Genomic DNA, 13,548 nt, shown 5'->3' on the forward strand with positions numbered 1-13,548 from the left:
GACGTTGCAATACATGTTTCGACGTTGCAACGTCATCTATAGGAAACATGTAGAGTCGTCAGCTTTTTGAAGGCCACAGGTAGGCCTAAATAAAATGTTTTTAATTGTGTACCAGTTTTAACGTTGAATGTTATTTAATATTTTAACTTTATTCACAAGTGTCAAAATACTATAACTGTTGTATCTTGTTTGAATTTTTGTTCAAAGGTGAACAGATGTTAAACGTAACTACGAATTAATTAATGAAACTGACCTAGAACTACTTAACATCATAAATCAACATAAAACATCATAATGATTAAAGTGTATTAACTTATCAGTTAGGTACCCTACTTCTTAACGATATTTGCAGCTGTATAAACTCAATAATTAAAATTAAGCTTGTGTAAAACTTTTTTTTTAAATAATGTCGATCGCTTGGTGAAATTAGTTATACGTATGTTATATACGTTATTTAATGGTTTACATGTAATAAGTTTAGTGAAAGTTATTTTAAACAACGCATTTCATTCGTGTGTTAAAGACAGCATAACATTTTAATCAGATCTGATGACTGTTCTGAGATTTCTCAAAAAGTTGTCTTAAAAATCTTACGATTCACCCTTTATCACGTTTTAGTATATTAAACAAGCAACAAAAAAAACACCACCTCAATATGCCGCACTAACACGTGACTTGGGCATGAAAAAGAACGTAGATTAATCACTTATATATAGCCCTTTCATGACTGCTGCTTCTGGCAGGCGTGCTGTCCCTTCTTACCTTTTGAAATGATCACCCAAAACACAGCCATAAGACAAATCGCTCTCTTTGTACGTAATATACTGACTGTTGTATTAATGTTAGAGGGGTGAAGCTATCATTTAGGTAAATTCATATTATAGTGGAAGAGGAAAAATAAAAACAAGTAAATAAACATTGACGTATAAGTTATCTGTATAATTTGTGAACGTATTCTTAGGTAGTTACATCCTTTACTTCAAATGCAGCATTTTGTTCTGGAGATTGATGACGTTATAAAGGATGTCGAAGTGAACTTTTTCCGTGATACACTATAAAAAAAAAACAGGTGGTTATGAAATGTCAAAAGAGCAAAAAAACTTTATAGAACTCTTGCTATTGCTTTGTCTGAAACTGAATCTCTGATAAACGAAACCATGCTAATTAAACATCTCCTTCCTTTTCTCAACAACACGCAATCTCCATACGATTTAAAATTGTTCTAAATTGATATTGTTATCTATATCGTTATCTAGTTCTGTATATCTTTTACCGTACTTATATTTGTTTTCGTTTCTATAGATTACACAGGCCTGCGAATTCTAGCTTCTTAAATGTTGTTTTGGTTTTAATAACGGATTTCCATAATTAAGCTACGCAGATTTCGAAAATAATATTAATTTTTTTCTATCACGAAAGGATCTTTTACAAATCGGGAAGAAAAAAGCTCTTACTTAGATCAAATTATTAGTTCGTTTACAACAATGAACATTTTTCATTATTATGTTTGTTAACAAAAATACAAACAAAATGAAGAAAATGGAAGAACGTTAATGTCAAAATAATATACATCCTCATTCTTCCTGACTTTTTTTGTGAAATCTATGTCTTTTAGTCTCAAAACTACGTGTTGTAGTCTTTCTTTTATGTATCGTGTTATAATGTTTAGTGAAAAATATGAACGTGATGAAGAAAAATGGATATCATTTTTGAATTCAGCGTACAGGAATTACTGTAAAACATGTACAAATTTCAAGACAATTAACCCATCGCAGGCCTGTGTTATTGACTGATGGAATCCTTGGTATTCCAAAGCGTTTAATAAAGGGTGTTTTGCATCCTTAAGTTCGTATTTCGATTTGTGATAAAACTGAAAAAAGACATTTGTATTATCTAAAGCATACTATTGGATACTGGCAAGCATTTAAGTGCCAGGGAAGCAGCATGCTTAATAGCTCACGCTCATCACCAATACATACTTTTTTTATTACCAACACTTCCCCAAAACCTCTAATTAACTTTCTATACTTGATTTCATGACATCACATTTTGGGCAGTCACTGCGCTACTAAACAATCTACTCAAAATATCTAATAAGGGTATAATCCTTACTTTTCTGGGTACAAAACCTGTCTTTGACACTTCCATAGAATTAACGGTTTTACTATTACTCGTAATTTTTTATTTTAAATGGAGTTATAGTAGTTTATTTTATTTTCATTAATATATATTTTTTCTAAATGATAAAATCATGAGTAAAATATTTTTTCTGTATTACTGTATTGTTTTTGGTTATTTTTACTAATAATTAATTAGGATATATTAATATTTCTATCATTTCCAAACAATAATTTGAGGCAATGTTTATATTGCCTACTAGATGGCAACATAATTATGGTTCTTTTTGCATCTTTCGTATTTGGTAACCATACTATACAATTATATTGTATTTTTCCTGTTTCTCTATTTTATACCATAATTTTTGGTTCTTTCATTGGTGACAAGAACCAGATTTACTTCTTTCAAACAGGCTTTATGCGATACGTTTTTATATACGTTTTTTGTCTGAATACTTAGGTTTAATAGTAATAACTCTAAGATATTATAGAAAAGTGTCTACCATAAATACCATTTTAATCTTAATTTCGAAGCAAAGGTCTTAGGTTTCAGACGAGTCATTGAAGTTCGCCTGAGAACGTGATTAAACAAAATGGTTTAGCTAAGCCTTCTTTTTAGGGAACATGTTTCTATTTTCTTTTCAAGCATTTGTAAGCATGTTGTATAAATCTAGCGTCAATACTGTGGTTACTTATGTCTTTCATAATATCATTTCAACATCGTTTTCATCATCTAATACTGCTGATTTTTCGTTTACATTATAGTTTCTACTAGGCACTCGTCTCAAGCCTTATTTATCCACGAAATATAGAATATTAAGCTTTTTTTTTAAACTTTGCTATAGCGAACTTTGATAGTTCGTTTATAAATAAGTCTCTATGGGCTAGAATACCACATATGCCTGACAGTAAATGGTTCACACAGACGTTCAACTTCAGGAGATGAAAAATATTACACTTCGGTTGGGAATTTCCTCCTATTTCTTAAACTGAAAACGTTCATAACATCTTGATATGGAAGCTAACATATGAAAGTTCTCACGTAACAATAGGGACACAAACTTTCTAGACATCAATCTTCAACTCTCTTTATACGCTTGTAAGGAACTTATTTATGAAATTTCTAAAACCCTCAGCACAACTATTCGTGACAGCCATTGTGTGAAAAGAGGAGAGTTTGAAAACCTGTGTGTTTAATATTGTTGTATTTTCAGATAGATAAACCCGCCAACAACAGCAGATTTGATCAAAAAATAAAGGAGTGATCTGTAATAGATAACTTGGCTGAGTTTTTTAAGTGTAAAATAATGAGACTGGACAAGTGGAATAACTGAACAAACTCTTTATTACAACAAACACAGAGTAGTCATACTTGTGCAGACAAAATTACAATCGATTCTCCTGGAGTGTGTTTTGCTTCAAAGCTTTCTTTCCATCAAGATCCGATTCTGTTAAACTAAACACGATGGTTTTCAAGTAAGATTTTCTCTTCACAATTTCCTAGTAGAACTGGATAAAGAAAGCGCATCTGAATTCAACAAAAAACTCGTTTTCTCTGTTCGGTTGACAGCGTTGCCTCATGACCTTCGTTCTTTCACAGGATTAGTCAGCTGTATCGTTTAGACAACGTCAACTTGGCCAGAAAAGGATATTGCAGGATCGATTCTTTCAACCCGGCTGTTATACGTTACTGCAATATCATTTCAGGCAGGATAGACATTACTTACTATAGAGAAAAATAAACAAAACAACTAGAAAAAGGTAATCTTAACAACTTTTTGGACCACATTTTGCCGAAATTACAGAATGGAAGCTTAAATCGACTTTGTTTTATTTCTATGTAACTAAAGCAATTAGAAAACATACCATATGTCGGCATACTACACTATATTTTCTCACAGTTCGAGTTGTGCTTCAAACATACCCGTGTTTGTATGAAGTGATCACACTAAACCATATTTGTTTGACTCAATTATAAATTCGACCTATATTGTCTGGAAAATAGCAATTAAAAGCTTTTATTACTAGATGTTATCGTTTATATAACTTCCTTAGATTCCAATTCACATATACTTTGGTAAAATGCAAAACAAATGGTCAAATGTACCTTAAAACTCTAAATTCTAAATTCTGAAAACATTTGTTTATTATAGGTTTTAGCTATAGCCCAACACCAACTACAAGTGTCAAAATCTAAACACAAAGAGTTGTAGTCGTCTTTTCTAAGTACGACAGTTTTCACACTTCATATTAACGTACTTTTTGTGTAGAATGAAAAAAACAAAATTTCACTTAGTGTATTCAGAAATAGTCGATTTAGTGCAAGAAAATGAAAAGCACTGTCAGTTTATATAGTGAATATACGATATTTTTTACCTGCTGCAGGTTGTGTAAGGCATGTGGCGAAGTAGAATGTAAAGGCACAAGCATAGCTTTCCTTTCAATTTTTTTTCATCATTCTTGAAAATTAGAAGAAACAAAAAATGTATTGGTATTACAAATTTCGGCCGTTTCATTTTCCTATTCTGTTTATCTTATTTTACTTTGTCCCATTTTTATTTACATTTATTCATTTTATCGTGTGTCTTCCTTCCTTATCCACCAATTCTTCCCCCCCCCCCTAAGATATCGAGAACTAGAACGAAAGGTGGGGGGAGTAAACAGTCATTTAGTTGTTGTTTTTTTTCACACCATTCTTCACCGTTTCGTTTAAAAAATAGCTTTAACTTTAAACATTTTCTTCCAACATTTCCCACGACGACGCTTTTCTTTACGTACGAAAAATAAGATATATACATCATGTTATATTGCAAGTATAAACTCTGTAGTTGTTTATAGGAAATCAGCCACTATGATAGTAAGAATGAGATCCAGATTGTGTTCTCTCAATCCCCTGTTGATTCCGTAACCTTTTCATTTCGTAAACAGCTTGAAATTTTTCTAATCGTGAAACAGAACAAACTTTCAACTGGAATATTTAATATTTTCAAAACATATTCTGCACATTTCTCTCTGAGTAAAGGTTGGACACCTGTATATTTTCTCATGTACTTTTGGAAGAAGGTTTTACTTTTAAAGACCTGCTGGGCTACGTTTACACAAAGAAGATTAAATGAAAGCAGAATGTTATCAATCACTGGAATTTTAATTCCTCTAGCAACAACTAACAATAATTTCCATAGCCCCCCCCCTCCTCCTTGTTACACCTACATTTGAAATTATGCTCAAACTTAGATCAAATTATCCCTTCCCTTCACCTTCTTATCTACGATTTTTTTTTTAATTCGGAATATGAAAAATATTTTGTTGTTGAAAAATAGCTGTTAAGGAAGATTTTCGCGGAGGAAAAACCCTATTCCCGTAAATTTTCACGCTTTACATCCACGTAGATAGCATTACAACTACAATTACATTATTTAGATTTAACTGGTTCAGTGAACTTGTAAGATAACGAGAGCTCCTGACGAAGCTGTAATAGCAAAATATTGAACTAAAAAAGTTATATTCTAGAGATATAGGTCGTGATTTTAATTACGTTTATAGAAATCTCTCATAATAAATTCCAGTTTGCGTTAAACAAAGTTAAGAATAATAATTACAACTGCCTTTTGTATTTCAGTTCTAATTACTCGACTTTTGACTATATGGTTGTTTTTAATCACTTTCATAGGATTTCGGATATCTTGAAATTAATTTAATGAAGTAACAACTTGCTGGATTTACTCATATGTATTGTTTCAAGAATTTGCGACTCGTGAATTAGGCTTAGGGATCGAACTTGGCTCACACTGGCGATATATATATATAGGATAGTATTGATCCGATTAGGCTAGCAATTATACACAAAGAATGCGCGATAAATCACTTGACGTTGAATATTTAGCTGTTGCAAGAGTAATGAATACATTTTTATACTAAACGTAATTCCAATAGTCTTCATAAAGACTAAAGATTTGTCAAAGGGATTTGTTAGGGTAAGTTTATCCTCTTCAAAAGTTGTGCAATATTATATGTTAAACAACTTTAGGGCATTTCCAAGAACACAATAAAGATATGTATATAGATATATATATATATATATATTCGGTTAATGTAATGCGTCGAAACTAAACCTTGTATATACAATAAATAAAGATAAATTGGTCGAAGACAGTCGATGTGTTCAACTTGAACGGCACTTTATGTGACACATGGGCTAAATGGTCACCAAGGTTGAAGTATAGCCATTTACAATTTAGAACTGCTAACCAGAGGGAGAACAACCAGTCTGTAGCTCTAATGCCTACAGTTTTTGTGGCTCGAACCTTAAACTTTCTAATCTGCAGCTCGGTGGGCTAACAATTTCGTCCCCACTCCCTGGCCAACTCGCTTGAAACTTTACAATGCGAGATAGAGTTAAAACATACGTATTTTGACTAACCTACTTTGTAAATATGCTAGAAACAAAAGATTATTTTTAGTATCGGCGTTTTATTATAACTATCATATTATTTTTTTTAAAAACTCTAAGCCTCTGAAGAAATAATAAGCAGGACCGATTGTATTTGGTAATAAATTCACTTCCCACCGTCCGTTAAATCAGAATCAACAACACGAGTTGTATACAATTTAATATAGACTGAAAGTGAATCCTGACAAAAGATAAGTTTCATTTTTAATAAATTCTAAAATTTTATGACAAATTAGGTTAAAGTAAACCAATACTGATATTTTTTTTAATATAATTTCCCGTACATCTTAGAATACGGTGGACAAGCTGTTTCAAAAGGCTAATGTATCGCTGACAATTGGAACCTCATCTTGGAAAGAACAGTTCATAGAAGCCATCACTGTCAACGCAGGTAAGAACAAGTTATCAGTTCAACTAACACAAATCATATCAGTGAACCAAAAAACGCTTTGAAATAAAAAGTAATGGTTTTACTGGTTTCACGTAAGAAGTGATTACAAGAGTGACAATTAAAAATATTTATGTGGAAACAGGGTTCTTGTTTATGCATCTATTTGTTCTTTCAAAATGTTCCATATTAAAGAAATGTTTATCTTACAATTTATTACTAACAAACAGTGTTTCTTGGAGAGCTTATTGATCAGTTGCATCATATGTTTTCTAAGGTTTATTTTCAGTCTCACTGATATCTGTAATTGCATACAAAGATTAGATACACGTTGTAAGAATGCAAATAATTACTTAATGTTCAAAATAATTGTAATTAATTAATGGTACTTTATAAAATACTTCTCTTGTAAAGATTCGAAGACGGAAAATCCTGTAAAGTAAAGCGGGTCCCCCGACGGCTAAGCCGTAAGCTTCAGGGTTTTAAACTCTTAAATTCAGGGTTCGATCCATGCGGTGGTTATGCGTTTTGTTAATAATATAACCTAGAAAATAAGCTTTTCTATTGCATCCAACATTGAATGGTAAGAGATCACATTTATTAATATGGGTGTGTAAGTTATCATTGAAAACACTACCATATATATTGAAATATATCCATTTTGATAAAACCCTCACAACTCCATTTCACCGATTTCTATTGGCCAAGCTATACTTGTTAAGTTCCTTTCATAAAATATCAGGGCTGAGACTGAGTACTATAACCTAGTAATTTAGTAGAAAGCCGTGTGTGTATGAAAACAAATGTAGATCTTATTTTGTGATGAACCCAATGAATGCCATCATGTACTTAACGTATATGGAACAAGTGACTCTTGTTGAATATATCTGAGAACTGTGTATTATTATATGGTCTTCGGGAAGAAAAATTCAGGTTGCAACCAAAAAAAGTCAACATATGTATAAGTGAAAGGCTTATTAACTGTGTAATAAATATTTCTAGAATATAAACGTTCTTTTAAGATATCATTAAATCAAGGCAAAACAACAACAACACTTAAGAGTTTGTTGTTAAGCGCAAAGCTGCAGAATGGAAACCCGATTTTTAGCGTTACAAGCCCTCAGCTTTCCCGCTGAGCCACAAGGAGGTGGTGGAAATGATAAACAAAGAAGATCCCATCGATCTTTTCACGGACCATTAAATGTTTTTTTTTTAAAAAAACATTTTACAACAAATAACAATACGCCAATCATATCCTCAGTAAGGATGGATATCAACCATCAGAGAATTTACATTTTGCCATTATAATGAGATGTGGTAGATTACCTTACAATAGATATCTTTTATGATATAGATTCTCGAACAAACAACAGGGTGTTAGAACCAAGTTATGAATATAGATAAAATGACTGAAACCATTTTTAAAGAAGTAAAGTAAAAGTGGGAGTCGTTTTTCTAGTAAACAGTGTTGATAAGGATTTTCCTTCTCTCCCTTTTAGTGCCCCTGAAAAAGCTCTTTATATTTTCAGAATTTTACCACACTGTCGTTCCATTTGGTTGTTAAGTACGAAACCAACTTGAACTTTATGAACTATTAAGATGATTTTAAGTTAGTTAAATAGCCCCTTTTAACAACGGAATATATAAAAAATATCGTATTTTATCAGGAAGGCGGTAGCAATGCCTGTGTAGGAATGACTTGGATTGTTAATTGAAATTGTATTTTAAATATCTCCTCAATAGGTGATCAGAACTTTACAATACTATACAGTGTTTCCTTTTATAACAATATCTACGTAATGACTGAGTCATAAGTTCTGGGAATGTCTGTAAATATAATAACAAAAAGTTTGAATTTCTTGTTCTTTTTTTTTACATGATAACTCAATAACCGCTTTTATAAGTATGATTAATAACTAGTAGTAATTTTAAAAAATCACAATTTTAGTGTAAACGATGTTATCATTATCCCTTGAAATTAGCTTTCTTATAGAAATTTGGTGTTCCTTTAAAAAGCTTAAGTAAGGGTGAAACAAGAATTACCAGCTAGTAATGGATAAACAATAAATAGTTGGAACCTCGTTGGTTACACATACAGCATTCCTATGTTTGTTGAAACACTGCATTAAAAACAAAGCAAAAATGAGTAAAGAAAAACTTTTCAAAAGAGGAAGTAAATGTAGGGATGGCATTTGCATCACCTCTACGTAATATCACCCGCAAGAATTAACCTATAGCAATATATATATATATAACTATTCAATCACAACTGAGTTTAATTTATCTTATTTATGTCTGTTAATATTCTACTACATGGTGTGCCTGTGCTATTATGTAGAGATGATGCAAAACACGCACTCACTCTCATGATTTAGGCAAACTCGCATTTTGTAAGCTGAAGAACTTTCATGAAACCCTGTTGCTGAACAACTCCAGTCCTTGAAAAGTTCTTCTTCACATTGTTAGAACAAGTTCAGCTCTTGGAGAGTTCTTCTTCACATTGTAAGAACAAGACTAGCCCTTGGAGAGTTCTTCTTCACATTGTAAGAACAAGATTAGTCCTTGGAGAGTTCTTCTTCACATTGTTAGAACAAGTTCAGCCCTTGGAGAGTTCTTCTTCACATTGTAAGAACAAGACTAGCCCTTGGAGAGTTCTTCTTCACATTGTAAGAACAAGACTAGCCCTTGGAGAGTTCTTCTTCACATTGTAAGAACAAGTCCAGTCCTTGGAGAGTTTATCTTCACATTGTAAGAACAAGTCCAGTCCTTGGAAAGTTCTTCTTCACGTTGTAAGAACAAGTCCAGCCCTTGGAGAGTTCTTCTTCACATGGTAAGAACAACCCCAGTCGTTGGAGAGTTCTTCTTCACATTGTAAGAACAAGTCCAGTCCTTGGAGAGTTCTTCTTCACGTTGTAAGAACAAGTCCAGCCCTTGGAGAGTTCTTCTTCACATTGTAAGAACAAGTCCAGTCCTTGGAAAGTTCTTCTTCACGTTGTAAGAACAAGTCCAGTCCTTCGAGAGTTCTTCTTCACATTGTAAGAACAAGTCCAGTCCTTGGAAAGTTCTTCTTCACGTTGTAAGAACAAGTCCAGCCCTTGGAGAGTTCTTCTTCACATTGTAAGAACAAGTCCAGCCCTTGGAGAGTTCTTCTTCACACTGTAAGAACAAGTCCAGTCCTTGGAGAGTTCTTCTTCACATTGTAAGAACAAGTCCAGCCCTTGGAGAGTTCTTCTTCACATTGTAAGAACAACCCCAGTCCTTGGAGAGTTCTTCTTCGCATTGTAAGAACAACTCCAGTCCTTGGAGTGTTCTTCCTCACATTGTAAACATCTTGTATAGCAGGTCGTACATTTCAAGAGTGATGTTTGCCTGTTTTTGTTTTGTCCGCTGTTGTATTGAAATAATCGATCAATGTACGAATGCAGCGGTAAACCGAAAAACAAAACAAAGATATATGTACTCGTAAAAGAGTGGAGATTCTAAGATCAATAGCAGTGTTTCAATAAAACAAATATATATATATTATAGGCTCACTTCTCGTGAGTAAAACGCACTCCTGGTTTCTACTTATCACAGAATATGACAAACATTTCCAGTTCTGTTTGTGAGTTCACTGCAGGATGAAACCCCACTAAAAGACACTCACTATCTCTGACTTCCTAGTTTAGCGCTTCTTTAATATTAAATGTGTTAATCAAAATCCGTATTATTAAAAAGTGCGTGTATGAAACTCATTTTGTGAATTTAATGAAATAAATCTGTACTTAAGAATGTCAAACTTTCAGATAATGTAAGATAAAAAGTTGTTGTAATTATTTCATCAGGTGATGGTGAAGATGAACATGACGGTGACGGTGAAGAGGAGAAAATGCCAACATGTTCTGACTATGTCATGCACTTCTTTACGATTTTCTGGAAAGTTATTTTTGCCTTTGTTCCTCCTACAGGTTGGTGTCAATGAGCAAATGTAATTATACTAATTGCTTTTGTTCTTAATGTCAGAAAATGTAAAGAATAAGGTTGAAATACTTTAAAATATAAACAGAAAGTAAATCAAATTAGTGATATATATATACATATATAATGTATATTCACTTTTAATCTTAATTAAAAGCTAAATTGGGGGCGATTTTTATAAAATAACCAGGGTAAATATATAAATCGTAGTAACTCTTTTTTTTTATGAATACAGTAAAGAGTAGAAGAATGTTTTATAACTCATTGCAGTTGAGAGTTATCTTATGGACAAAATAGCTCTAAGTTAATAGGAATTGTGCAGCTATCCCTAGCTAAGCTGTAGCTGATAATAGATAGATATTTAAATTGATAGACAGATAGATAGACAAATGGGTAGATAGATTAGATAGATAGATAGATTAGATAGATAGACAGATATAAAAATGAAGTGAAGTTAAAGAGGTACCTTTGACTTAACCCTGCCTCTCTTCATTCAACAAGTTTATCAAAAACCTTTCAATTCAGGTGAGATCGTAACGTCTATATATGAAAAAAGCATTCCTAGTTCAGTCTGTTTAATTTTATTGTTGTTTTTTCTTCCGCAGACTACGTGGATGGGTGGCTCTGTTTTGTTTTTTCGATTGTTGTGATCGGTATCCTCACCGCTTTAATCGGTGACTTGGCTTCCCACTTCGGTTGCACTCTCGGTGTTAAAGACTCAGTTACTGCTATTGTCTTTGTTGCTTTGGGTACCAGTATTCCAGGTAAGACTAAACAAACTTTTCTATTTTGTCACCAGAGTGAGTACGCTTACTTTTGAGTAATTTTAATACTAAAATACAATAAACAGAACTTAGTCTTTCGAATGTTTTGAACAGTAGACCTTCCTAAAGGTTTGATATTTATTAATTAGGCTTCGTAATATCAATTTTTCTACCACTATCTTAAAGACTAATGAGATACAAATTTCCAAAGCTAACTTATAACGTCAGAAGGTGGTAACTATTCCATTGGCTCCAAAGGGCTCTCTTTTTCCACATATTTATAAATATGTGTATATGTAACTTTTATATACAGTATGTCATCACCGCTGAGACTTTTCTGAATGGGGTAAGGAACACAGAACTTGTCAAAATGTTAATCAAGGGGCTCATAGAATGGCTCTGAGTTTTTCAGTACAAATTTTAGCCCATACCTCCGTCATCTCTTGACCGATTTGAGATCTAATTACAGTTTTGGACTCAAGAAATCAAACCCTTTCGATTTATGTATTTGGCCATGCCCAAGGTCTCATATAGTAATTTACTCTAATCCTGCCTAAAAGAATTTCAATTTCAATGAGGTGGGTAAAGATCCCGATGAATAAGAAGATCGAATCGGGTATACGCGCGCCCCACACTTGGTACTGCTGACGCACAAAAATATAGCTAATAAAGAGGAAAAAGGGTCTCATAGATGAGTTTACTTTAATTCTGCCTTAAAGAATTTCAAGAGACGCGGCTAATGAGGATTCCTTCCTCTTGTTTTCTTTTCCAGCAAATCAGTTTCAGTATTATTGGATTTTTTTTGCTAGTTTTCAGGTGTTATGTTTTTGTTGTGCTTTACAATAGCCATTTAAAACTATCAATATTTGTCTTGTTGTTTATTTGTTTATTGAATTTCGCACAAAGCTACTCTAGGCCTATTTGCGCTAGCAGTCCCTAATTTTGAAGTGATTGACTAGAGGGAACACCACCCACAACCAATTCTCGGGCTACTCTTTACCAACGAATAGTGGGATTGGCCGTCACATTTTGATGCTCCCACGACTGAACGAGCGAGTATGTTGGACAGGGGGTTCCGATCCCGTAATCTGCATTGCAAGCCCAGCGTCCTAACCACCAGACCATGTGAGGTTATATTATATTAAGAGGTATAGTCAACCGTTCAGTAAAACAAAACAACAATCTGCTTATTTATATCAAAAGGGTTTAATTATTAATTTAAAATAAATTTTCAACGGTTGAATTACGATTGATAAGAATTACACTATTGAAACAATATCAGTTAAAGGTCATAATCTATGAATTAGACAGCTAATAGAAAGATATATGTAATGCCGAAATGGCCTTTATTTTATTCTAAACAACTGGTTATCGTGTGTTTTCAATCATGCGTAACTTAAGAGATGTACAAGATTAAGGCAGTATTCACACCGGGTTACAAGATTTAGGCAGTATTCATACTGGGTTCGTTTCAAACGACCTCAATCCAGTTCGTTTGCTTTGAAAATTGTTCACACTTGCCTTGTGTACAAACGTGCCGAGTTCGTGTTCCAAATCATTTCCGTGTTTTGTCACTGAGACCTTCCAATGTTGTCATTAACGTTTTTCAAGTGAAACAAACCCAGTTATTTTACTAAACGGACCGAGGCCACCTCTTCTGGTGGACTCGTTTCGATTCGTTTTTCCAATCGAACAATGTTGTTCACATTGTTCTCCAAACGAACCGAACGAAAAAGCCTTTCGTTTCAGTTATTAATAGGCTTGGCATGACCAGGTGGATAAGGCGCTCGACTCGCAATCTGAGGGTCGCGGGTTCGAATCCCCGTCCCACCAAACCAATGCTCACCCTTTCAGCCGTGGCGGCGTTACAAT

General features: G+C 33.4%; 1 protein-coding gene across 1 annotated transcript in view; it reads left to right on the forward strand.

The window, feature by feature from the left end:
* Positions 1 to 13,548, forward strand: part of LOC106459425 (sodium/calcium exchanger 3-like) — a 107,122-nt gene that overhangs the window by 90,263 nt on the left and 3,311 nt on the right. The window contains exons 5-7 of the mRNA XM_013919045.2: positions 6,859 to 6,958; positions 10,780 to 10,902; positions 11,518 to 11,676. Of these exons, the coding sequence (XP_013774499.2) occupies positions 6,859 to 6,958; positions 10,780 to 10,902; positions 11,518 to 11,676 (382 nt within the window). The remainder of the gene's footprint in view (positions 1 to 6,858; positions 6,959 to 10,779; positions 10,903 to 11,517; positions 11,677 to 13,548) is intronic.

The sequence above is a fragment of the Limulus polyphemus genome, unplaced genomic scaffold (assembly GCF_000517525.1).
Source record: "Limulus polyphemus unplaced genomic scaffold, Limulus_polyphemus-2.1.2 Scaffold606, whole genome shotgun sequence".
Classification (NCBI taxonomy): domain Eukaryota; kingdom Metazoa; phylum Arthropoda; class Merostomata; order Xiphosura; family Limulidae; genus Limulus; species Limulus polyphemus.